The sequence below is a fragment of the Thunnus maccoyii genome, chromosome 16 (assembly GCF_910596095.1).
Source record: "Thunnus maccoyii chromosome 16, fThuMac1.1, whole genome shotgun sequence".
Taxonomy (NCBI): domain Eukaryota; kingdom Metazoa; phylum Chordata; class Actinopteri; order Scombriformes; family Scombridae; genus Thunnus; species Thunnus maccoyii.
Genome location: NC_056548.1, coordinates 19,966,521 through 19,990,759, shown reverse-complemented (window position 1 = coordinate 19,990,759; position 24,239 = coordinate 19,966,521). Strand labels below are relative to the sequence as shown.

The window sequence follows — 24,239 nt, the reverse complement described above, 5'->3', positions numbered from 1 at the left end:
GTAGACAGGTATGGTGGTGCTGAAGGTTAAGCTACAGGCTCCCTGGGTGGTACTGGTTTCCTAAGGCCCATCAACAACATGCTGTGTTACTATACTGAGCATACGGTTAGATAACTGCAACAAATGTTTGTGGGAATCACGTAATGGGACTAGTTATTGTTCTTAATCATTTACCCTCATAAGTAATATCTGCAGGGACATCATTATTCTCATTAGTATTGCCTTCCTGATGACAATCAATCTATCCAGTGCAGTTAGGTGAAACAGTAAATTTGAAAAGGCATATGGAATAGCAGCTTGGTCAGAAATTGATTTGTGGGAAGTCGAGATAATTGAAGAGCTATTAGGTTAGCCGGCTGGGTTTAAATGTCATAACATCTGCAAACAACACTGGAGCACCGGCAGAGCTGACATTTGCTTTGCTGGCAATTAAATAAGGTGGATGGGTGTGATGTTAATACCAATTAAATGTTTGATTCATTTTAAACTACATAAAAAAACAAATACGAAACAACTCTAACAAACAGGAAGGTAAGTAACAGCTCGGTCGATAATGACAACGTCAAGCTTATTCATGCTGTGTGGCAGGCCTAGCTCAGGATTGTTTTCTTCTTGTGAGACATTAGGCATAAAAAAAGATTAGACAAAAGTGTAAAAAGGCAAAAATATTTAATAAAAACATTCACATAGCATCATGGTATGCCCAACACTTTTGAAATGCAGTATATGAGAAAAAAAAAACAAGAATATTCTTGTTTAAAATGATGAAACACAGTGGAAATAATCCTTCAGTACTGTCACTGTGTTTGTGTGATTGACAGTCTCATGGGTGTGTTGTAGAAAAATCTGTCTTCTTGTCTCCCTGCAAGGGAAGAATGTCTGTGATCCAGTATTGGAACAGTGAAACGACCGCAGTGGTTTCGTCTAAAACACAAAGAGACAGAAAAACATTTCAGTTACAGCTGAGACTGCTGACAACACAATACCAGAGCAACAGTCAGTGCTTTCACCAAAGAGACTTATTTGCAGTTGTATTTTGGGCATAATAGAACAAAATCTACAGCCGGTGCTAAAATCTACCTCCTGCATGTAGTGATTCATCCTAACACATCTGTCTCTCACCCAATACAGAATCTTTCTTTTACTTCTTCTTGAAAAAAAAATGAATTCAGTTTAGTGAATCAATGCAGAACATAAAATGGACAGTATAAAAAGGGAAGCAGTCAAGCCAATGTCATTCATGAGAGGAACTCCAGGGTGCAGGAAATCTGCTTTAGACTTACTCCTGCAGTCAACTGATTGCCACTGCAAAGGTAGATAGAGTGAGGAGAGCTTTAGTGAACTCACTTGAAGGACTTAAAAAACACACTTCTCCACAAGCACATGGATTAGTTCCTGCCTGGCAGTATGCTGCTTTAACAAGTTGTACGTTATAATTTAAAATATTGGCATATTGCAGCGATTCATAAATGTGTCAAATACAGCAAGAGTGCCAATGCCTTCTCTATAAAATGCTCACATAGCAAAGATGAGTTAAGCAGAATGAATCTTTACTAACTAAAACAAAGAATTCTGCTTTGGGCTAAAGTTAGATAAATTACTTTGCTGCTTTGATACAATGTGCTGGTGGAGTTGCATTTAAAAGCAGCAGCATTAAAAAAAACAGTGAATTGAAGCATGACTCATACAATGTGAGGCGGGTGGGATGGTGGTGGTGGTGGTAGTGGTGGTGTTGGTGGGGTAGGGGTGGGGGGGTTAGAAAAGCTTTCAGGCAGCTGTGGAGCAGGTGCATGGAGAGGATAGGCGCAACTAAGGCAGGCTCTATTGTGGGCTCTGCTCGCGAGATAGCAAACTGGTTTTTACATGATGCCGTCTTGGCGTCAAGGACAGACAGAGACAAGCATCACTTTGTGGCCAGCAATATGGCAGTAGCCTGAATCTCTTTTTCACTCTTCCTCTCTTTCTCATACACAAACAAGCGTGTACGTGACAGCAGCAAAGTCCCTGCTGATCCTATTATGCAGCCAGGTAGCCAACACACACACACATACACGCACACGCTCACAGGTGAAAACATGTCTGGGGGCTTGAGATGTTTTGGCTCTTGACAGAGTTAAGGCAAGATGAACAAGTTGTAACATGTTAGTTAACTCATGGTGCAGGTCACCTGCGTGTGAGACATAACGTGGATGGGACCGGCTCTAGTACTGCAAATTAAGGGCACGTACGTACAGGTGAAGACTGATAAGGGCAAGTAAGGGCAGGTGTAGTCAGGTGAACAATAAAGACGTATGTAAGAGTGCACAGCATGAGACATGCACAGACAGACATAGGCAAGTATTAACTTGCAGGGACAGGTCAGTGAAGTGCCTGAGGCAGATCCCAACAAGAAGAGGCCAGTATGGACAGGAATGGGCATGTATGAAAGCACGTAACAAGCATGGAGCAACATTAAACACACTAATACCCGAACTTTTTGGGAAAATAATTTTTTCTCATTGATGGATCACTGACCTCCAGACATGGAGGAGTTGTTGTAGAGCTCCTCCAGTGCTTTTGCTAGTCTGTCTGTCTCCTTCTGTTGAACAAAGGCCTTGAGACTGTACAGCTGCTTTAGGAGAGAGGCGGGCTTGTTTCCGCTGGCTATGCTGCTCAAAAGGTCGTCCACCATCCCAGATAAGTGAGGAAGCTTGTCTACATGCAACGAGGCTGGTGAAGCACAGAAGACATGAAAGGTGGTTTGTTCATAATGTAGTATTGTATCTAATACATCTCAAGGTGACACATTAAATTTACCTTTATAAACTGCACCATATTTACAGTGGCCATTGTAAATTTATATAACATTTTATATAACATTTATTTCTTTACTTATATAACTGTTGCCTCCTCTTCACTTTACTGTCTAGACTCTGTGTCATCAAAATAGAGAGAACATCACTAGTATCATTTTACAAATTGTATAAAATCAAAATGTTGGTGCGGTCTCGCCATTTATTATTACTCTCACTCATTTACAGGGCTGCTTTACCAGGTAGCGAGGACCAAGGAGCTTTCTGCACACTACTCATGGCCTAATCTTCAGCACACACTGCAGCTTAATGAACTTGTTTCTCTAGGCGAGTTCAGAGCCTTGATTAAAAACGCTGTGACCAGAGAGTGCAATTGCTTTAGGTAAGCTGGATTTTGCATTGTGTGCCCGCCATCAATAATCCCTATATTAAACATGACTTCTTTTATAACTTTTATAATTTCAAATTTTGTAACTTTTATGTTATCTTAGCCTATTTTTCTTTAAAAGAAATGTTAACTAAATAAATCAAAGATGTAGCTGATGATTACCAGTCAGCAGTCAGATATAGATATGACTGGCGCTTCTGTCTCTCCATCTACTAAATTTTAATGGCACTGCAATTTTAGCAATTACACTTTCATCCAATTACCGGCTGGTTTTTTAAATGACTCGTCTGTTTAGTTCATGCTGGCACTGTCTATCACGTCATGTCTCAAAAAAGCACAAAAACGCAATGGTTTAAGTGCAGTGAGTTCTGGTCATTGGTTCTCATGAATATGCTTTCAGCATTTGGCAGCATTCAATTACATGTTTGTAAACTACATCTCAGAATGCCACCAGCTTTGAGCATCACAGCACCTAAAAGCAATCAAAAATCACTCTTTTCTTTGGTCTAGATTTAGTACATTACGAATAAGAGTCCTGATTGAAAACAGGCAAGCAGCCTGGGCTTAATACTCACTATCAGACATATAGATTTCCATTGTTGTCCTGAGAAAGTCTGACACCTCAGCAGCTCTCCTCTCATCCTCCTCCTCCCCATCTTTTTGGTATGTGAACTCCAGGGCAGATGCCTGGGGCATTAGACCCATGGAAAGCAGCTTTTCTTTGTGCCGTTTCTTCTTTAGCTTTCTTTTCTTGTTCCTGCTAATGCGCTCCCCTCCCTCATCCACAGGAGTCTGACCTTGACCTGTACAGGTCTCTCTCATTGTAGGTGCTCCGTCTTTCCCTGAGTTTTCATGAAAGTTTGGTTTCCTCTTCCTTCTTCTCCTCCTTCTTTTCTGTTCCTCTGCTTCTTTATCTTGGTCGAGATCTTCATTGCTCTCATGGACGCTCTCCTCTGTGGGTAACGAGACAGAAGACTTTTGATTAATTTCAAAACATTTTTAAACTTCATTAATCCATTACAGCCTTCATATGCACCTCTACACTTAAGCAAAAGATTCCTAAATCAGAACTAAGAACATCAGATTGTTAGGCTCACGCAGTTAATATAATAGATTCTGTGTCACATATGCGGATGGAGCAGATTTCACCAGGTTTCACTTGCAACCTGGACAAAGTGTAAAAGATTCCTACACACAAGCTGAAGCCAGTAGGGTCTTTGAGTCTCAATAATGTCCAAAATCATGGCAATGAGGGTCAAGAGATTTCTGCTTCCCTTCCGGCCAATTACTGCACCTGCTGATTCCAATTAGATACTCTAAAAACCTGCTGAATCTTAGCCTTGCATAGAAAAAACTTGAGACCACAGGTGGTTAATAAAAGTACAGTCGAATCAGTATACTGTATGTGTGATGTTGCTTGATCCAGCTTGTTTGTTATTGAGCCTAACCAAGTCTTGCTCAAAAAGAAGTCATGAGAGTTGAGTTGTTGCAGGAAGACAGCTAAATATTAAGCCATGACTTTGAAAATCTTTTAGATAACACTAAGCTATTCTTTCCTGTACTCCAACACAACAAACTCCAACACTGCTCTCTCCAACTCTCACTCACGTTTCCACCATTGTCTTCCTGCAACAACTTCCACAACAAACTCTTGCGATATTTCAGAACGAGACTTTCTCCTTGAGCGAGATTTCGTCAGACACAATAATAAACAGATTGATCAAGTGGAAGGCAAAGAAAAAAAGTTTTATTTCTCTGTAGGGATCCTTTCCAGTGTTTCCCATATAATTGTACAGGCCTGGCAGCCTGCCACGCCAAAGCAGTCAACCTAGGGGAAACACTGCTTTCCATAATGTTGTCAGACACTTATAACAATGTGAGCCTGTCAGTGGCAAAAACAAGGACTTTTACTGGACATACATTGATGGGGCGCAATTGCCCTAAAAGGATTACACTGCAGCCTGTTTAGCAGATGCTGGCTGAAGCACTCTCTCTCAATACAGGATCAATTTCAAAAATTGTTTTCCCTATTAGTCACTTAGACACAAAATAATGGGAAAATTGTGTCCAGGTTGAAAAATCCTAAAGTTTCCCTTTAAATCATTCTTCTTCTTTATGTCTTATTACTGTGTATAACCTTAAACATAACCAAGATCGACTACAGTCTAATGTGAGTCCATGCAGAAACGGCACTCCTTTAAGCTGAGCAGCTCCTTCTCCACCTCGTCGCACATCCGTTCTCCTTAACAACTCAAGAGGCCCCGACAGGTCAGAGAAACCAGCTTCAATCGAATTCTTAGTGACCCGCTCACACTAGCAAGTAGTAAATGACTGGCAAGCAGCCAGGACATATTGCAGCTGAGCAAGTGGCAGACCAACAATGACCACAAAACTGAAAAGTAATTTTATTCTAACGTGGATTATAGTCATGACAAATTAAAATCCCAATGTGACTATATGCACATCAATTTAGACTTAAAGTAGCTGTCATATTGTTCCTCCTTTGACAGATACTCTTGCTACCATCTGTGCAGCTCTGTCTGCAGTCATGCAAGTGCACTGAGTCACATTTTTTCCAGAGCATTTAGGAAAATATGTAATATTTATAATGTTTTTTTTTATTAATTCTGTCCTATTGAGGTATATTAAAAATTAAACAAAGTATCTCATGTCAATGTGTTCTCTGCATAGAGGATGAGAGAAGCTTCTCACTGGTAACCAAAAGATAACAACTGCAACCTACAGCAGGCCCAGTAACACAAAATCAGCTCAGACTTACTGTCTACTACATCAAAAACATGTTCAATTAAGGCATTTTTAGGGTGACAAGTGCAATTAATCAAAATTAACCTCATCATCTATTCTAGTAGGCACCTTTAAGACGTTGCACTGTCTGAGCCAACAAATCTCTTCCCTTACACTGACGTAAAGCCTGTCAGGTGGAAGGAGGTCTGCATTAAAGTCGAGATGAAATGAAATATGCCTTTTTAACCCATCCATTTCTTTGTATTCATACATCAAATTCCAATCATGTTTTCTTCCTGTAAAACAAAATATGATGAGTGCTTATGTAGGCTTGAACCAACCAATTCCAGCCAATAATATCATAACATCCACCCATCAATCATTCTTCAACTTTTAGCGACACAGAGCTAAGATTCATTATGACATGCCCACTTTTCAATGTTCAAATCAAATTCCTCCCAACATCATGTCCTGCCTGTCTATCCTGTTTCACTCAGAAAGACGTCATGATATGGAAGTTAGATACTCTCGAAATGCCATTTCATCTGGACTTTAGAGAAGATGATGAGCACAGAGAGTTGTGTGATGAGCCAGGAGTGTTATTACAATCTGACAAGAGGAGGCAAGAAGACAGCACAGACAACATAAACGGTCTTTAAATGATCCATCAGTCAACTGCTGGACATGCGACTTATACTTATCCTAATGATCCAACTCACAGGTCAAGAGCATTTCACCTTGGTATTACATCCACTCGCAATTGCGCTTCAAAGATGATATCAATAAAGGTTAAGAATATCCAAAAAAAGTTATTCAAGTTTATTCTGACAATCAACAAATTCAAGAAACATATCAAAGTGAAAACAGAATCACCCAGGCTCAAACAACAACTCCACTGCATTCAAGGTTTCTTCAGTTCAGGAGGACAATTGATTATCACTGTCTGTTTCCCTTAACTAGAGTAGCAGAGACAATCAAGAAGAGTGACTTTAATACTTGAGAGAGCCAACCTGGAGAAACCCCATGCTGTAAATCTCTCCTAGCTTTATGGTGCACAGCGCAAGTCCATAAATGTAAGATTATGGTCGTCTTACCAGCTGGGTTCTCGGCACTATTTATGTTTTCTAGCTGGGGAAGCGTGACGGATTTCTCTGAATCTGTCTTGTAGTCTGCGGGAGGGGGTAGGACCGTGTACATCCGCCTGCCTGGACTGGCTGCACTCTGTGTTATCCCTGCATCTCCTGAGAAAAAACAGCAAATAAAAGAAGGCTATGAACCCCAAAAGAGCAGGAGGGTAGCAACACTTCTGCATGTGTGGTGTGCTGGTATGTGTGTATTTTGAAAAGTCTTTGTACTTTAGTAAGCAGTTTCAGTTTCACTGGCAAACTGAATGTGTTCTTACTGTTAGCAGTGTCCGCTTGAGAAGCTTTTCTTTTCTCATGGGTTTTTTTGGCTAAAGCTTCAACAATGCGTGGCAGGCTGGGATCCTTCTCCAATTTGGGAGCTGCAGGGTAAAGCTTCTGGAGTACCTTTGACTGAAATACTAAGTGACACAATGCACAAGTGACAAAAACAGATAAAATATAACCTGTTAATCTTATTGTTATTGACAGACACCTAACCAGTTTCACAATGCAATTCAGCGGAGGGTAGTAGACTTCATTTGCACAGACAGTGATCAACCCCACATGTAGTGTTTCTAATCAACAAAGAATGACAAAGGACGAAGAAGTCAAAAGATGAACCAACTTGAAGGAGGTGTTGATTTATGGGTCCTGTGTGTTATAGTAAACTATTAGTATAATATTGATAATAACAATGCACTGTAACCCTACTGGCAAAATGTCCTATTATTTTAGTTCCTTCCTGTATTTTTATATTTGAATTGTTGTCTGCTCTTTTATTTGTTATTGTTAGATTTGAGCTTCATTTAATATATGAAACAAACAGATAAAGCTTCTTATTATTACTATCACTCGTCTACATTTGATTATTTTTGCGGTACAATTCTGAAAGACTCAAACTGTCAGAAATCACATGATGTTTTACAGGATTTGAATTTCAAAGAGAAGTTCAGCAGAACTGCTGTTGACACATTACACTTTGTATTGGACATCGGTATCGGAGCACAGTGTGATACATTGATCTAGAAACGTTTCTATATGGATTGTGTGAAAACAGTGCAGCTGTCGTTTGACAGAGGAACACGTGTATTTGTTTACAGCATTGCTAGAGACCTACTAACGCGAGACGTAGCCAGCTAGCTACGTTAGCTAGCTACTTAGATACAATGCAAATACGTGTTTTGTATGAGATAATGATAGTGTTGACGACAATAGGGTGCTCACCTTCTTTCCTGTGTGTCATATCGACATGTATTAGATGACTGGAAGCAAGGAAAAAACGCAAACTACTGTTACAGGTGGCTAGGCAGCTATAGCTAATATGCTAGCAAGCTGAATGAGTTAGGTTAGCTAGTATGCTAGCTTTTAAATTTAGCGTTAACAGGGGTTCATATCACACACACACCAGTTAAATAACCGAGCTTTGTAACGTCCCATGTTAAAAAAAATAACGTTAGCTAAAAGACTAGTTACTTAAAACCAAGTAAGCTTGTCAAAGTGTTTCTCTTCCAGCTGCACTCCTCCCACCAGCTCACACACACAGGAGCTGACAGCAAAGGGAGATGAGCATTTGGTCCAGTCGCACCAAACTACATACACATTTATAGCAATTTAACGTGTCAGAAAAACTGTATAGCCTGTATACCATTTTCCAATATATGGTCTAAATCAGTCGAACCCATTCTTTAAATCGGCCTATAAATCAGCGACGTTTGATACAATATGTAAACAACACAGTCCTGTGGCACTGCTCGACTACTGTGTGTTCTGATGAAAAAGTCCAAGCAGACTAATAAGTTTGATATCACTGAAGTAAACTGCCTATGAGATGTTAAATGTAGGACGATCTAAAAAAAGTATGATTCCTAATACTTATCTATACTACTAACTATCAAAAAATTTCAAGGCCGATTTAACTGTCAACTTTCCCTCATCAGGTGTTAGTGTGTGATGCATCAGGCTGGAGCTCCCCGTGTGTTTGAATCCTGTAATAACAGCAGTTTGGTGCGTGCGCACACCGAGCCAGCTGTAGGACGGGGTGGAGGCGAGATGAGAATACTAAACAGGCACCTCATGGCTCAGCATCAGCACCGGTCTGAGTTAGGATTTGCGCACCCTCCAAACTTGGCTTGGGACCTCAGCATGTGAACGGGCTTTGCAGGAGGAGGATCCACCTAGAATGTCAGCTCTGAAGAAGGTAAATCCCCCTCCCCCTCTCTCTCTCTTATTTTAATCTTTGAGCACACATTTAACTCTTAAAAAATGAAATGTGCAGGATTCAAACATTGTATTTTTATCAGCTTACAGTAAATGAGATGATGCATGCAGTAATGAAAAATGGGTGTGTGTTTAAGCAGTTGTGGATGCAGGATTTTTCTTAGTTGTGTAAAGTAATCAGACTTTTGTACTGTTGGCTCTTCCAAAATGATGTATTTGTAAAAATTAATTTAACTATCTGAAGTAACAAAATGCTAATTTGTTTAATTATGGTCAGTGATCACAATAAACTAAATATAAATGATTTTTGCATCATTTTTGCATGCACATGAATTTCGTTCACCACTCCTCTGCTTTTCCTTATGGATGTTGTTCCTCCACTTACATTTATCCGTGAGGAGGAGGCGTGGATGAAGAGCATTTCAGGCAGAAAAAAGCCCTCTTAGTACAAGGTTAACTTCTTAAATGGATGTTATGTCAGGTTTGATCTCCCGCAGCCTGCTCCTGTTGTCACGTACTATTGTATGTACCATGCCGACTGTAGTCTCTGTGGGTGGATGAGCTTCGCTGACAGTGTATGACAGAGCCCAAGCTCAGTGTATGACACAAGCCCAGCACTGGCAATCTTCAATGAGAGTGGAGCTTCACACAGCTTAACAAAAGAAGGCATTGGATGAGTTGTAGCTTTTGTAAGAATCAAGAAAACTACACAGACATGTGCAAACATGTTATATAACACCTTGCAGTGAGCACAGCAGCAGCATATGCACACAAGCCTACTGATGAATCAAGTAGTGAGACTTGTACAGTATTCCGGTGTATGAAACAAGCCTCTTTTGCTGTTTGGAATGTTGCAAGAGTAGAAATCGTTAACCCCCTGTTTGTGTAAAAAAGCTTGTCATCTCTGTCAGCTATACACTGACACATTGAATTGTTTAAGATTCAGTGCAGTTGCAAGTATTGATGTCTCAGCTCCAATAGATTCCCATGATTGAGCGACACTAGAAGAAGGGAAGTTGTATTGAATGCCTGCTTCAGCACTGCTGCTGAATCCACAGCAAATACACGGTACTTGGCACATACTGTGAGTGACAAAGTGCTGGCTGCCAGCACTCACATATTCAGACATCATAATCATAGAGGTGCTAAAAATAAGGGATCATATTCATTGCAATGCTTTGGAAGCTCAATGGAGTTATTGCTGTTCACACTCGCAGCTAGAAGTTTTACCAAAATACTCCTTTATGCTGTGCTCTGCACAATAATAGCAATTGTATTTATTTTTAGACAGCAGTGGTCAGCAAGCCCTTTTTCAATGACATGCAACTGCTTTGGTGATTTGACTTGTCCACTTTCTTGTCTCTGAGACACAGGGTACTCTGCACAGCTGTGCATTTTCTGCCATAGTAACAAGCATGTTTTATTTCAGGTCCTAGCAAAGTGTCCCATGTTCATTCATTATGCAGGTAGTGAGAAGTGCTATAGTGCAGCGGTAGTGGCAGCAAGTAGTTTGGAGCAAATGTAATTACCTTAAATTAATGAGGATGATAATTGACAATATCTTTGTGTTTGTGGATTTGTGTGTATGCATTATCTGGTTGTGCCTGTGCAACATGTATGCAGCCAGTCTGTACATAAAAGAGAGGGAATCTGTGGGTGGACAGGTGCCAGGTGGTTGGTGATAAATGGATGTCACCCCTGTAAGTTCTTATGTGACTGAGAAATAAATTACTTGTCACTTACCAGCTTTAGGGGACCCCACCTTTCACCTCATCTACATCACCACCTCTGCTTTAAACCAGACGACTAATCATGGTTTCAGTGAAAGCCTGATGATTCAAATGAGATGGAGGAATCTGCTTCTTTACTCATCCTACCAGGCAATTTCTTTAAACAAAAAAAAGAAAGAAAACTGACAACGTTTCCCCTCAGAAGCACTTGGGAATTGAAGGTAGCTTGTCTCAGAATATTTTTGACACTGCTGTCAAATTGCTTGCTTGCATGCACAAGCACACACACACACATACATGCCCACAAACATACTCCCAGAGTTGTCAATGGGAAGGACTTCTCCTACTTGGCAGTGACATGATAAGGCTCTCATAATCTGTTTGAAGATGCATAGCAAAGTTAAAAGGCTACATTTATGTGAGTGGTGATGTCATTTTGGTCTACAGGGGAGAGGAGCAGCGGTGAATGTCGACTAGTCTGACTAAAAGTAAATGTTGAAACATTCAGCAGGCTCTTTTCTTATTTACTTACCATTACAGATGTGTTTCTGCTCTCTCCCTCCATGTCCTTCTTCTCTCTCACTTAATACTTTGTCTTACCTTACCTAGCCATGCACTTGCCTTCTCTCTCTCCCTTTTTTATGTCTCTATTCATCCCCTAATGAATGCCCCCATACATCTGTAATAGATTGGCTTCAGTGGGGGATGCAGAAGGAATGAAGGGGATGGATTGGATACAGCTTTATGAATCTAATAATGCATCAGAGCCAAGTGTGTGTATATACAGTATGCACATGTTTGTGTGTCTGTGACTCCTCAGTCAACCACCTTTGCGGCTGTGGCAGGCACAGATCTGCCTTGCAAGTGGGTGTCAGTGCATTCTCCCAGTGTTAGTGTTGCCACATAGCCCTAAGTCTGATGTGACTCATTACAAGGTCCATTAGTAAGCTGGGATACTATGTGTAACCTTTCCTCTATTCTAATAGAGTCATAAATACAGGCAGTTTGATGCCAGTTTGTAATGTCATCATTTATGATGATTTTACCAGGCTGCCTGTATCATACAGACCGATGCATTTTCATCATAACAGCAGCTGTCCTTTGAAAGTTGGCACAGCAGACGTAACTATCAGTGTCTTTTGTCAGTTGTACGCCTTTGAAACTCTTTTACAGGAAACAAAGGTAAATTAACTCATGGTTTAAAAGCAATTATAAATTTGTCCCCTGAGGTTCATTGTGTTAACACTGTCCAAATGTGAGATTTGATCCTAATGCAAGTGCAAGACCCCTGAAAAGACTCCGTTCAGTTACAAGTGTACTTGAGGTCTCCCTTGTAGAGCATAAGTCCTAATACCATTACTGTTGGCGAAAGGCCCGGCTCTTTTACAACCAAGCCTTTACCAGACCCTTCAAAGCTTGCTCTGAACTTGAATATATCAGCTTAATAAAATAGCTCTCTCTAATGAAGGATCATCAAGGCGGCAGAATTTTTTAATTGGGACAGGTGTAAGAGATTTGGTTGAGCTCCAGAGAATTATTTTGTGCTTTAATCGTACTAATATGGTCAAACTGTTTAATATTAACGTCAATTTTCTCTCTAAGAGTAACCTACTGGTATTGTTCAAGGGCTAAATAGTCCACATCACATGGTTTTGCAGTAAAAGTCAGAAATCAGCGGATAGAGTGTGTTGCTGAGTGCCATGATGGCAGTGCACTTTAGAGAACTGGTCTACAAGAGGTTAGTGGTGAAGTTATTACGTATGAGAAAACTGCCTTCATCCCTGCTGTAGGAAGGGCACTCATGATATTGATAATGACATTTGCAGCTAGGTTGCAGTAAATGTACATAGCTCTAATTCTAGGAACCCCTTTACACCAAGGAGAGATTAAAGAAATTTGAGAGATGTTAAGCAATATACACATTTGCTGAGCAGTTTGAAGACTTTGTGGGCTGCTAATGTAGCACATTTACTCTGTTCTCCTCAGTGTAGTGTATTATTTCTGTTGGTCTCTCTGCCTTATAGACCATTCCTGTAGACCATGCCTTTATGTTGCAGCCTTGCATTTTAAGTAAAAATATCACCAAATGTTGTCCCATGTGAGACGTTGACCTCTGTCTAACGTCTGCAAATGTATTCCTGCACTTTCCAGATGCATCACTCACCTCCATGCATGAGCATCTGGAGGGGATCTCAGTTCCCCTTCATTTACATATACCTATTGGTAAGCATGGGTAGGCATCGGCAGAATAGAAGTTGGTTACCAAATTTAAATTTATTACTGACATTGTGTCAGAGAATTGTTAATTGTACTCTATGGTGATTTTTGTGGCCTCAGACTGTGGTGTTGATCACTTAAACTGCATTATACTGAAAAGTGCTTCTAATATTTTTCCACTTGTGTATGTTGCATCTCTTGTAGCTATTACTAGGGCGACTGGTTACAGTGCCTTATCTTCTGCCCAGTCTGTACACTACTGCATTTGATAGCTAGACTGGGTAAGAAGGGAGCAGACAGTGCTTAAGGCAGACAGGAAGAGCTTTGAAATGCATTGGAGTGACTCCACTTCCCGTCCATCCTCTCAGATCTCCATTAGCTCACGGAGAGTTGCACTCTAGCCCTCAGCAGGAGGCGGAAAGATATCCTATTATACACTGCCACTTGTGATAATTGCCTGGACCCAGAAGTAATAGTGTTTGGAGATACGTAGTGAGGGTGTATGTTTGTGTGTGTGTGTGCATGTGCCCTGTACTGTGTATAGACATGTATTTGATCTGTGAGCATCCTGAAAGACCACTGGGACAAGAGAAGTTCCTGTTGACCACTCACAGCCATGGTCAAACTAGACCATGTTGCCTCAAGCTCCTGACCGTGTGCAGAACCACTAAATGAACCTGGTGCACTGGAGCCTAAGTTGTTTGGATGCATTTACACCAAAGTCCAGTGCAACTAGTTTGACAAGGTTGACGCACATCTCATAGTGGTCACTACTAGGAGAAAAATTAGAAGTTCAAAAACAACCAACACTCATTTACTTGAACTTTTTGATGTCATAACTTTACTTTTATGAACATCAGCTTGTGCACAAGTTACATTATGGAGGCTATTTCTGATCCCCACTCTCCAGTCTCATGAGGCAGACTCCATCAAACAGTAGACAAAACAATCTCCAGACAAATGGACTTTCAGTGGGAAAGTAATCAGTACTTTTATATCAGGGCTCATTTTCAGAGCTGTTATCAAAGAGAAAAGTTTCTTTATGGACTCAAATGGTGTGTGACTCACCTGAGTTGGCCCATTTGATTGTTCATATCAGTTAATGAGCATGCATTTAGTTATTTCTCTCTTCTTCCTGGACCACCTCAAAAGTCTTCATGTTTGTCTCTCTTAAGTGCTCTTATACTGTTTGTCCCTGTCAGAGGCAGGGTGTACTGTAGCTCAATACCTGCTTTTGTCAAGACATGTTACTATATTTAAGCGAACAACCAAAAAGTTGTGAAAAAAACATCCATAAACCTTGTTTTTCTTTTGATTCTCAGAAAAAAAACACCAGCACCTCCTGTAAAACTTAAATGGATGCAGCTGTAAGTTTCCATGTGCTACTCCTAGAAGCTCAGCCATCTCATTTTTATTTTATGAGTCATTCTAAAAGTGGCTGAAGTGGATATATGTGTAAACTATAATGCAGAATGACATACTGTATAATGAAATTACATTGACAGGTCATTATACTGTATCTTCAATTGGCTTTATAACATTCCCAAACAAATATTACAATGCTTGAAACAAAGAAAATAAGTAAATACTTCTTATTCTGCACTCACAGAATCAGTATCATATACCACTGTGCACTTGCTGTAAGATTAAAATATTAAACAGCACTATACTGTATGTCTTATGTGCATTTCCAGCCCACATGTCAAGAGAAATGCAGATTTAACAGGGTGATAAAATAGAGATTGGAGAGTTCCGGCAAACATCTACTACTTTCTGACTTACTTTATGACGTCCCCCACAGGATCTCTTTCCCTCCAGCTTCAGGCCACAAGAGAATGGCAACCAGTCCTATTGGAAGAGCATGATGGTAAACTGTTACAACATTGCCAAATGGAGCCTTTTATGAACTCACTGACTCAATAGAGTTTGAAGACTCATTCACAGAATTGGGTGTATAGTCCTGAGGGCTCTGCTTTGGATTGTCTTTCAGGATCTAATTTGTCTTTTGATGCATCCCCATTGACGGTGACAAAAACTGTAAAACTGCTAAATCAAACGACTGGCTTTAATGGATGAAGATAATGAATTAGATTTGATATAATCAAGGTTGTTTATTTCGTGTATGGGTGGTGTTGGTGTGAAAGAGTTGAAAAATGTGATTTGAGTGAATTAGCTATTCAAATCCATGAATAATGTGAGAAAACAAACCTTTAGAAATACCCAAAATATCAAGCCTGATTCTTGACTGTTTTTGTACTCCAGTTGTCCCAGTTATATGTGTTCATGGAGCAGTCCTTGTGTGTCTTGTAAATCTGTCTTGTTAAAACATGGTGACATAAATCCTCATGCTCATCTCAAGATAAGCTTAAAAAGACAAACAAATGGACATATGCATTTAAGTTTGTGAAATTAGATGCCTTGCCTCCAGACTCCAATCCTTTTAAAGTGTTAATGAAAGGCAAGTGACAGCTCTGTGTGTCTGAAACACTGAAGAGTGTCCCTGACAGTTCGTTTTCCACACTCCTCCAGTACAAGTCTCTGCCAGCCAGCCAGCTAGTCAGCATCAATTATAACTGTACATCATGCAGCTGTTTGAGTCATTACAATCCAATTGCTGTATCTCTCATCTCTGCAAAGCTGTCCATGCACTCAGCTTTCTTATCCACTTGTTTACTGAATAGAAATGTGTTGCAGGTCCTGGATTACAGGGCAAGCGTGCAGTCAGTTATTTCATCTAAAGTGGATGATGAGGATCATCACATATGAGACAGAAAGATGTGCATTAGTCCAACCAATTGTTCCCAAATGAAATCACTAAAATAACAAAATTACTTTTTTTGCTTTTGTTGTCCATATGTTCAGCATATTTTTCTCTTCTGCTGAGTACAATAGTGCACACATTCAAAAATGATCCATAACAATTTGAATGAGTTCTATCAAACAAAATATAATTATCTTAAAGTAATGTTTTATTCACAGCTGCAGCTGTGATGTACTAGTGATTGACCATTAGCTTAAGTTTAGGTTTTTATCTGTGTTTAACCAATCAGTTATTATGCAATCAAGTTGAACATAGGCTATAATTATTTATCCTTTAACTCCTGGACTGTCACTTGTTAAGGACTGAACAGCAAAGCAAAGGACGCAGGTTGTTTTGAAAAAGTGGGTTTTTATTTACCCCCAAAATAACAAAACAAAGTGAATAATAACTAAATCGAGCCCTAAAAGAGGTAAAAAACAAAAAACAAAAACAGAACTAAACGGAATACAGCAACAGAACTTAGTAACTTAACTGATCTCTAAAAAGACTGACGTAATTAAACTTCCAGTTTTATTGACGGTTGGCAATCTAGCTTACAGGAGCATTACCGTCACTTAAGGGACCAGAGTGGAGTGTTGTGCAGTAAATTGCAAAGAAAAAAAACTGATGTAACTAATGCCACAGGAGGGGAACATATCAATAGGCTGACCAAAACATTTAACAGACATGAGGGGTGGACGAAACACAATAACAAAATTAACTACAAATGAACAGTAGATGGACAATTTGCTTCCAACTCAATACACCATATAAACAAAATAGTTAAACTTAACAATATTAACTGTAGAATATACAAACAAAAGATTCTCTTGCCAAAACCCCTCTGGCTGTGGCAGGAGTTTGGTATAGTCCAGGGCCCAGGAGTAGGTATTTAACAATGCTCATTGCATCAGTCAATCTTTTATATGATGGAGGTCAGACTGGACGGCTGGTTGGACCAGCAGCAAGCTAGCTCAAAAGAAAGATTATGATATTAATACAACTTAAAGATGAATTTAAGTTGAAAGAAATGAACTAAATGGGTGAGTTTCATCTAGAAAAAAATGTGTTGGTTGTTTTAATTATGAAAATTGTCTGTAACTGAATGTAAACCTGAATGAGAGAAAAGGTGAAATTAAAATGAGAATGTGACAGTGTGGAAAAGACAACCAAATATGTTTATGCTTCTAGTGTAGCTGTGAATACTGAGATGATATTTATTAATATGCGCAGTATGTTGTGAGCATATGTATATTTGCTAAAATGTTGATGGAAAATAGTACTATGATGTGTGAATGACCACAATCTCTAATTTATAACCCTTGGTTGCAATAGCTTGGGTCATATGGGTGTTCACTTCAAGATTTATCAAGTCTGTAGGACACTGCAACCATAAATATTGAGGGAACTTTTACAGATCAGTAGGAAAAGCTATGAAAAGCTTTTACAGTATCAGTCTGAAAGTCAAAGCTTGGCCAACCTAGAATGGCTCCAGAACTGGTTATTTAAGTAAATGTCCTGACCTAAAGCTGAACTGAATTGACTGTTTTAAGGCAAAAATAAGCATGTTATTTGCACAAACCCTCATGGAATTCCTTATACTTTAGAGGATAACCTCTTCTCTCTATATGCTACTGGTAAAATAGAAAATGGGACTACATGACAAGAGTGTTTGAGCTGGAGGCCCTCATCTGGTAGAAATGATGTAGTGGGTTGATAGCTCATTGAATGTCCTCCTGAGACGAGCCATTTGGGTTCATTAGGGTTCTATTTTTCATGTCTGGTCTTCTCTCTTTTCAAGAGGTACCTTTTTAATGTATGCTCCACTCTTTAATTAAAAGGGACACTTATCTGATCCGTCCTGTTCAGTCCCAGAGAGAAGTAAAATAAATGAGGTTACCACCAAGTGCAAATGTAAAAGAATGTTAACACTATCACAAGGGAAAATGAAACGGAGAGAAAGAAGCAGAGGTCTGTCTTTATTACCAAAGTCATTTTGACAACAATGAGCCTGTCAGTCAGATACAAGGACAAAGACGCATTGACAGCACCTGCTGAGCCACCTCCACATCTCCTCCTCCGCTGTGGTTCCCTGGGCTTCTTTCTAGTAGAAATCTTGCATATTTGTGACTTCTGAGGACTAATGATGTTCAGTGTCACAGCAAGGCCGAACAATGCTTTTGTAATACAAAGAAAATAAAACCATCTAGGATACTTTTTTTTGATATTCAGGTTTGCACAACCACTTTTTAAATAAGTGATTTGTTTCTGAGAAATATATTTTGATTCTGTCATGAGACATTTTCAGATCTACATACAGGTGAAGACAGCAAAATATTATCGGCTAAGATGCAACTTTAGATCAATTAAATTTTTAGAGGATCCTTTTATGAGATAGATTGTAAGCATGCATTATTGATTAGTATGACCACCCCGGGCTTGTGAACAGTGCAATAATTGGCTGTTGTATTTGCTGCTACAACTTCCTGGCATAGCAAAGCTGCTGATGGAGCAGAGGAAGCTTCTAAAATTGGCCTGTTGACATGACCACAACGGATTGACTGGTGCCACCCCCTCTCCCATCTCAGATGAGCAATATTTTATCTCTGTGCTGCCCTATCCCAATGGATTGTTGGCATATCATATTTATTCTTCACACACCATTAAACCCACCTTTGACTGTTTGTAGATTGGAGCAGAGATACAGTTTAAAATGAACCCTCCACATATCCACACTGGGTGCATCATTTAGTGCTCTACTGCTCAGATCAGCGTGTGGAAGAAAGGTCTTAGATAAATATGGGAGCAGTTCTTTTTGATGCAAATGGAGAGAGAAATGGGTGTCTGTTGCTACTCTGTAATTGTGGGTCATAGCATGGCTCAGTGCTTTTCCTCTGAGCTCCACCTTATTTATCTGCTTTGAGCTGCTGTGATATTAAGTCTTTCTTCCCCCCTCCCACCCCCCCTTTCTCTTCATCCTTTGTTGTTTCTTTGAAGGTGTTGCCAGGCATACTGCAGAAGCATTGCTGTATCTTACCAGACAGGAACACAGGTAAGGACCTAGCCGATGTCCCCTCTCCACTAAACACACCATTTACACAGTGCTATGACAGAAAGAAAGAGAGCCAGTCAGTGGTAATAGTGAGTGGATGGCGATGCTGGGGAATGGATGCTCAGTGGGTGGGTCACATTTGTCTGTCTACCTGTTTGTGTATGCTCTGTGCATCTGTGAGCTCATGCCTCGTTTACTGGCTACTGTATATGCATTCTTCCTGACTGATGTTTTTTTTTTTTTTTTTACAGTTTTGATATAAAGTGAAACATCCATTCTTTACTATTTGTCCACAAACTTAACCACTCAGATTTTTACAATCTTTTATTCTTTGCACATAATGTTATTAATAGGAAAATTAACATATTCCAAAAGGATCAAAAATTGTATGGGCTTCTCTCTGTGGCCTAAACTTTCTCATTTATATTCCAGAGGGAGGAAAAGATTTGGGGCAAGTTGTTGCAAACTTGTGGTGATGACGGGCTTCTTCACATCATTGCAGGTGTGAAGAGGTTGCTGATGAAATTGAAGAGCAGGGAGATATACTCAGGTACCTGTCCGCAGTCCTCACAGTAATGACTTTCTCTACCTCCCTGTGCGTTAACTTTTGACGACTGAACCTCTCTAACCTCCGGACTGCAACGAGACTGCATGCACACCATCCATCCCACTAACAAAACCTCACTAAATGCTGCAAAGCTGTGACGGGTATTGGCTATGCAGTAGTCTGCTCATTTGTCAGTCTCATGGCCATTTTGTCATCTTAGTAATAACTGCCTTCTGCAGTGATCTTAGTCCTCTGTTATGCATTTTGTCCTCCAAACAGTGCCAGACTGATGTCTACCTTTTTAGAAGGTTTCGTTTCATAGACGCATGGCTAGAAAGCTAACTGCACACCCTTCCTAGGTGTGAGACACATGCTGAGTAGAGCAAGGGTGCAGCAACCTTGGTGATAGAGACTTGGAAATTTGTTATGAGTTTTAGCTGTTAGAGCTTGGAACTTATAACTTTGGGGCATCCTGCAGCGTGAAATTAATGTTTGATGGGGCATATAGTCGAGATTATCTGCACTTAAGCAGATAAGGAACCTGATAAAACAGTTTTAGTATTATTTTGTGTATAAACGTTCTGTAAGCCAGACCTGGGCCAAATTTTAAACCAATCCACTCTATTCCTCTCTCTGTTCAATGGTACCATATGGGTGGGGCTTGATGTTATGGTCCACTTTTTGGGCCAAGTGTAATCAATTACAGAGAAGATTGTGAAGAGCATTTGCAAATGTTAGCTCATGTTTTTTGGAAATATTTCACAAGACGTAACTTTCCCAGCAGGATGAGTTGCTGTGGTGTTTAGTTGAGGTGTCTGGCAGTCACTTTATGAATATGCAGGACCCAAGGGTGCACCTCTCGACTGGTCTTAGAACAAGGTGTTCTGACAGAACGGACACTTATTCAAATAACCTTATAGCAACCTTATGAATATGGATGTTGGACGCTCTGAAACTTTTTTCTTAGGAGATTTCATCAGACACTGGTCTGGGACAGAGTTAGCTGCAGTCTTAATGTCTAATATTTGCATCTGTGCATGTGTGTAAATTTGTGTGTAGGCTACATTGTATGCATGTAAATGTTGAGTTGACAGCATCATCAGTTTGACTCCACTTGCTTACAAATTCCATTTCATTTTGAAAAAACTTGCTCTTCTCAGAAAATGTCTTTATTCTGATATATTGCACTGTCATGAAGACACACTACATGGCACCTCTCTTGAATACTCAGCAGTCACATATCGACAAACCTTTGATTTCATCAAACCACTTCTACCAAAGTTCATTTATCATCACTCAAGTCAGAGCTTTTGCTGAGTAACTTCAGCAACGCACTTTGGCACAATCACTAACAACCTCAGTGCCCCCAGTAGTTTCTTTATTTATAATGTCTACCTTGGCATCCTGTTTCCATGGCAACACAGCCTGTGTTGTCAGTAGATGGAAACACTGCAGTGTGTCCATTTTTAATAAGTATTACTTCTCTCTACTGATTGGATAACATAGAACTGTTGTATTTGCATATGCTAAACACATGGCATGAATTAACACTGACATTGGATGAGGATGCTTATTAGTGGGTTACAGTAGTGTTGAGTCAGGCCTGGGTCTGCCATGAGGAGAGACATGAGTTTGAAATGTGGTGTAAAGCTTGAAGGAGAGGATAAGAGTGAGAGGGCTGGAATATCTGGAAAATGATGAAAAGCAAGTAAGATTAGAGGAGACTTTGAAAGTAATGGCCGCAAAAAGATTTGTATCTCCTGCTGGTGAATATGATTAAGACGCTGCAGTGTGTGTGTATGTGTGTGTGTGTCCATGTCTGTGTGCATGTCCTTTGCTCCACTGTATACCATCGAGTGAGGGGCGCCCTCTCCTGGGCAGTTTCCCAGCACTCACAAATCCACCTCTTTCTCAGAAACATTTCCTTCATTTGCTTCTGGCTTATATTTCTCAGATTGAAAGGCTTGTGCATAGAAAGCGAAGGGATGAGGCTTATCATAATCGTACACTCCTTCTGTTATCAGCGTGTCCCTCCGCTCCTAATGTACTCCGTAAGCGGGACCCTTTGTGCTGATGAGCACTCAGCATTCCTATGCCACAAATTCAGACTATTCCTATTTATAGACATTAATTAGCGTGTGAATATTTCACCATTCTATTGCCATTTTTCATGTCCATGCTGAATTTCTGGCATCCTATTATCATGTCTTCCTATCCCTGGCTCAGAGGCACTCTCCTGCTCTAGCATTTTGGAAAAAATTAACAAACTCGGAAAGATTGGTATGTTATGATACTGACTACATGTTCATATCCACTGAATGAGTATCAGGGTGGTTTTGTTTCTGACTGGAAATACATTTTAAGATTACATTTACAGTGTCTCACACTGCTTATGCCACAATTGAACCATAAGTGTGAGACATTGTAAAGACATGCTGACTGCCGCATTCTGGGAAACCCTTCCATAATACTTTGCAGTATTTGGACACTTCTGTTTTGCATTCATGGCCTTACATCATCATTGATTTTTTTTTTTCTCCCCTGAGTCTTACAACCCACCTCTAACAGTATCACCCTGCGCATACAGCCATCTTTTCCATTACCCATTGCCTCCATTTCTAATTCCCATTTCCCTCGTGTTGTACTCTGTGCACAAATAAGTGTACCAAAGTTTTATATGTCGTCTTGCATTTTTCACAGTTAGGAGAATGTCTTTGATATTGTCAGGTTGTATGTTAGCATGTAGTTAACATTTTAAGTTTTCGAATACATGATTTGTAAATGGTAGAGCATGCAAATCTACATTCGATGGGCATGCGGTTATCTTCTATTTGTTATGTGAAATTAAGTTCAAAATTTTAGTATTTTTGATCATGGCATCTGATACATGTGACTGAGCTTTATAGCAGTGTGAATATCATAAGAATAGTTGCTGCAGTTCTTTTCATGTGAGTTATTTAGTCATTGCATAATTCATAGTATTTATGTGAAGAACTGAATTCAGAAACCAACAGAAACAATAATTAATGCCCTTGTTTAAGTTGATATAAATTAAAGTTATGTTTGGTAAATTTCTGGTCATGAAAAGATTTAGATGATGGGTAAAAAGTGCACAGTGGTATTCCAGCACAAAATTTTCGAATCGGTATTGTTTATCAAGCAGATCAAACAAGTGTAATGACAGTTAAAGGTATACTATGCAGGATTTTCCAAACAAAACAAAACAATGTATAGACTCAAACAAAAGTAATCTCTCTCAATCATCACTTGTGATCTCTAGAGTGTGGCGGTGTACTTATCTGCCGAGACTCTGCCCTCTGCCTATATTTTCTCATTTTTTTATTATTTTGCTGTGTTTGGGACGTTTCTGGGCATCAGCCATTGGGCAGTGGGTGTGTAGCCTCCAGCCAATGACAGTTTAGTTAGAAACCAAGAGAAGTTTCTAGATGAAAGTCATAACAAAATGTGGGGGAATTATGCTTTCAGAATGTCATTACATTTCATGTTAGGGAACTTTTTAAACTTAATCTTAAGGGACCAGTATGTAAGATTTAGTGGCATCTAGTGGTGAGGTTGCAGACTGCAACAAACTGAATAACCCTCCCCTCACCGTCACCCTCCCCCTCCAAGTGTGTAGGAAAACCTACCGTGGCTGCGAAACTCACGAAAGATCCTCTCTAGAGCCAGTGATTGGTTTGTCCGTTCTTGGCTACTGTAGAAACATGGCGGACTCCATGTAAGGGAACCCGCTCTATATGTAGATATAGAGGGCTCATTCTAAGGTAATGAAAATGCAATGATTCTTATTTTCATGGGATTATACACTGATACTCATGGATATTATATTCTATTTCCAAGTCTGATCCATTAGATGCCTCTAAATTCTACACACTGGACCTTTAAGAGCACCCTCAATCCTGCCTGTGTCCACTGTCTGAAAGTTTCTGACATGTCCTTGTCCAGAGACAGCTGAAGTCTCTGAACTACATCAGTCTAATGGCTCTTCTCTTTACCTCCTTAGCCTTTATCCAGAGTCAAAGGCCGTCCATCTTAATGCTTCACATGTCTGCCTGCCTGAGCCTCCCCGTCCCGCTATGAACCTCACTGATGTGGGAGTGAATCAGCAGCTGCTCTATTAGCCTGTGCAATTAACGGACGAGCTGTCGCTTTCTCTCGGAGTGTGTCCAGCCTGCTTTTGTGAACGCATACACACACATTGTACATGGACACACATTTTTATGAACATGCACGCAATCAGTGCACACACACACACACAATGTATCCTCCAGCACACTTGATATCAATCTGCAGCAAAGCGAGGCAGCCAGGGAGAGTCTGTCTTTTTCTGATAGCTCTCAGAGGCCTTGATGCCAACTCTGTATGCTTTTCATACCCGTTCACCAAAAGAGACACTCAGAGAGAAAGGAAGACTGTATTAGAAAGATACAAAGCATACATAAATATTACTGTATTTGCTGCATGAGAAAAAGAAAGAGGATGACTGTGAAAAACAGAAAGATGGGAGAACGAGTGAGAGCTGACAGAGTAAAGTGAAGGGAGATTGCGGATGGGTGTGTGTGGTGTGCATGTCTGTATTGGTGGCCCTCAGGAGCTCTCATGTCTGCTA

The 24,239-nt window shown here is 40.0% G+C and overlaps 2 protein-coding genes across 6 annotated transcripts in view; one reads left to right on the top strand and one right to left on the bottom strand.

Moving 5' to 3' along the window:
• Positions 1-652: 652 nt before the first annotated feature.
• On the bottom strand, positions 653-9,139 carry LOC121880613 (glutamate-rich protein 1). 5 transcript variants are annotated; one of them, XM_042387957.1, is made up of 7 exons: positions 9,120-9,139; positions 8,274-8,281; positions 7,328-7,468; positions 7,020-7,166; positions 3,756-4,133; positions 2,515-2,709; positions 653-924 (listed from the first exon to the last, which is right to left on the bottom strand). In XM_042387957.1, the coding sequence occupies exons 1-7, from the start codon at positions 9,122-9,124 to the stop codon at positions 824-826; spliced, it is 975 nt and encodes a 324-aa protein (XP_042243891.1). In that variant the 5' UTR covers positions 9,125-9,139; the 3' UTR covers positions 653-823. The 5 variants fall into 5 exon arrangements, with proteins under 5 accessions (XP_042243891.1, XP_042243889.1, XP_042243887.1 ...); XM_042387955.1 differs by lacking the exon at positions 9,120-9,139 and adding an exon at positions 8,695-9,039 and having other exon boundaries at positions 8,274-8,311; XM_042387953.1 differs by lacking the exon at positions 9,120-9,139 and adding an exon at positions 8,455-8,669 and having other exon boundaries at positions 8,274-8,311.
• Positions 9,140-9,171: 32 nt separating this feature from the next.
• Positions 9,172-24,239, top strand: part of dlgap2a (discs, large (Drosophila) homolog-associated protein 2a) — a 161,614-nt gene continuing 146,546 nt past the window's right edge. Inside the window, exons 1-3 of the mRNA XM_042387952.1 lie at positions 9,172-9,246; positions 19,011-19,065; positions 19,568-19,615. Coding sequence (XP_042243886.1) covers positions 9,229-9,246; positions 19,011-19,065; positions 19,568-19,615 — 121 coding nt within the window. The 5' untranslated portion in view covers positions 9,172-9,228. The remainder of the gene's footprint in view (positions 9,247-19,010; positions 19,066-19,567; positions 19,616-24,239) is intronic.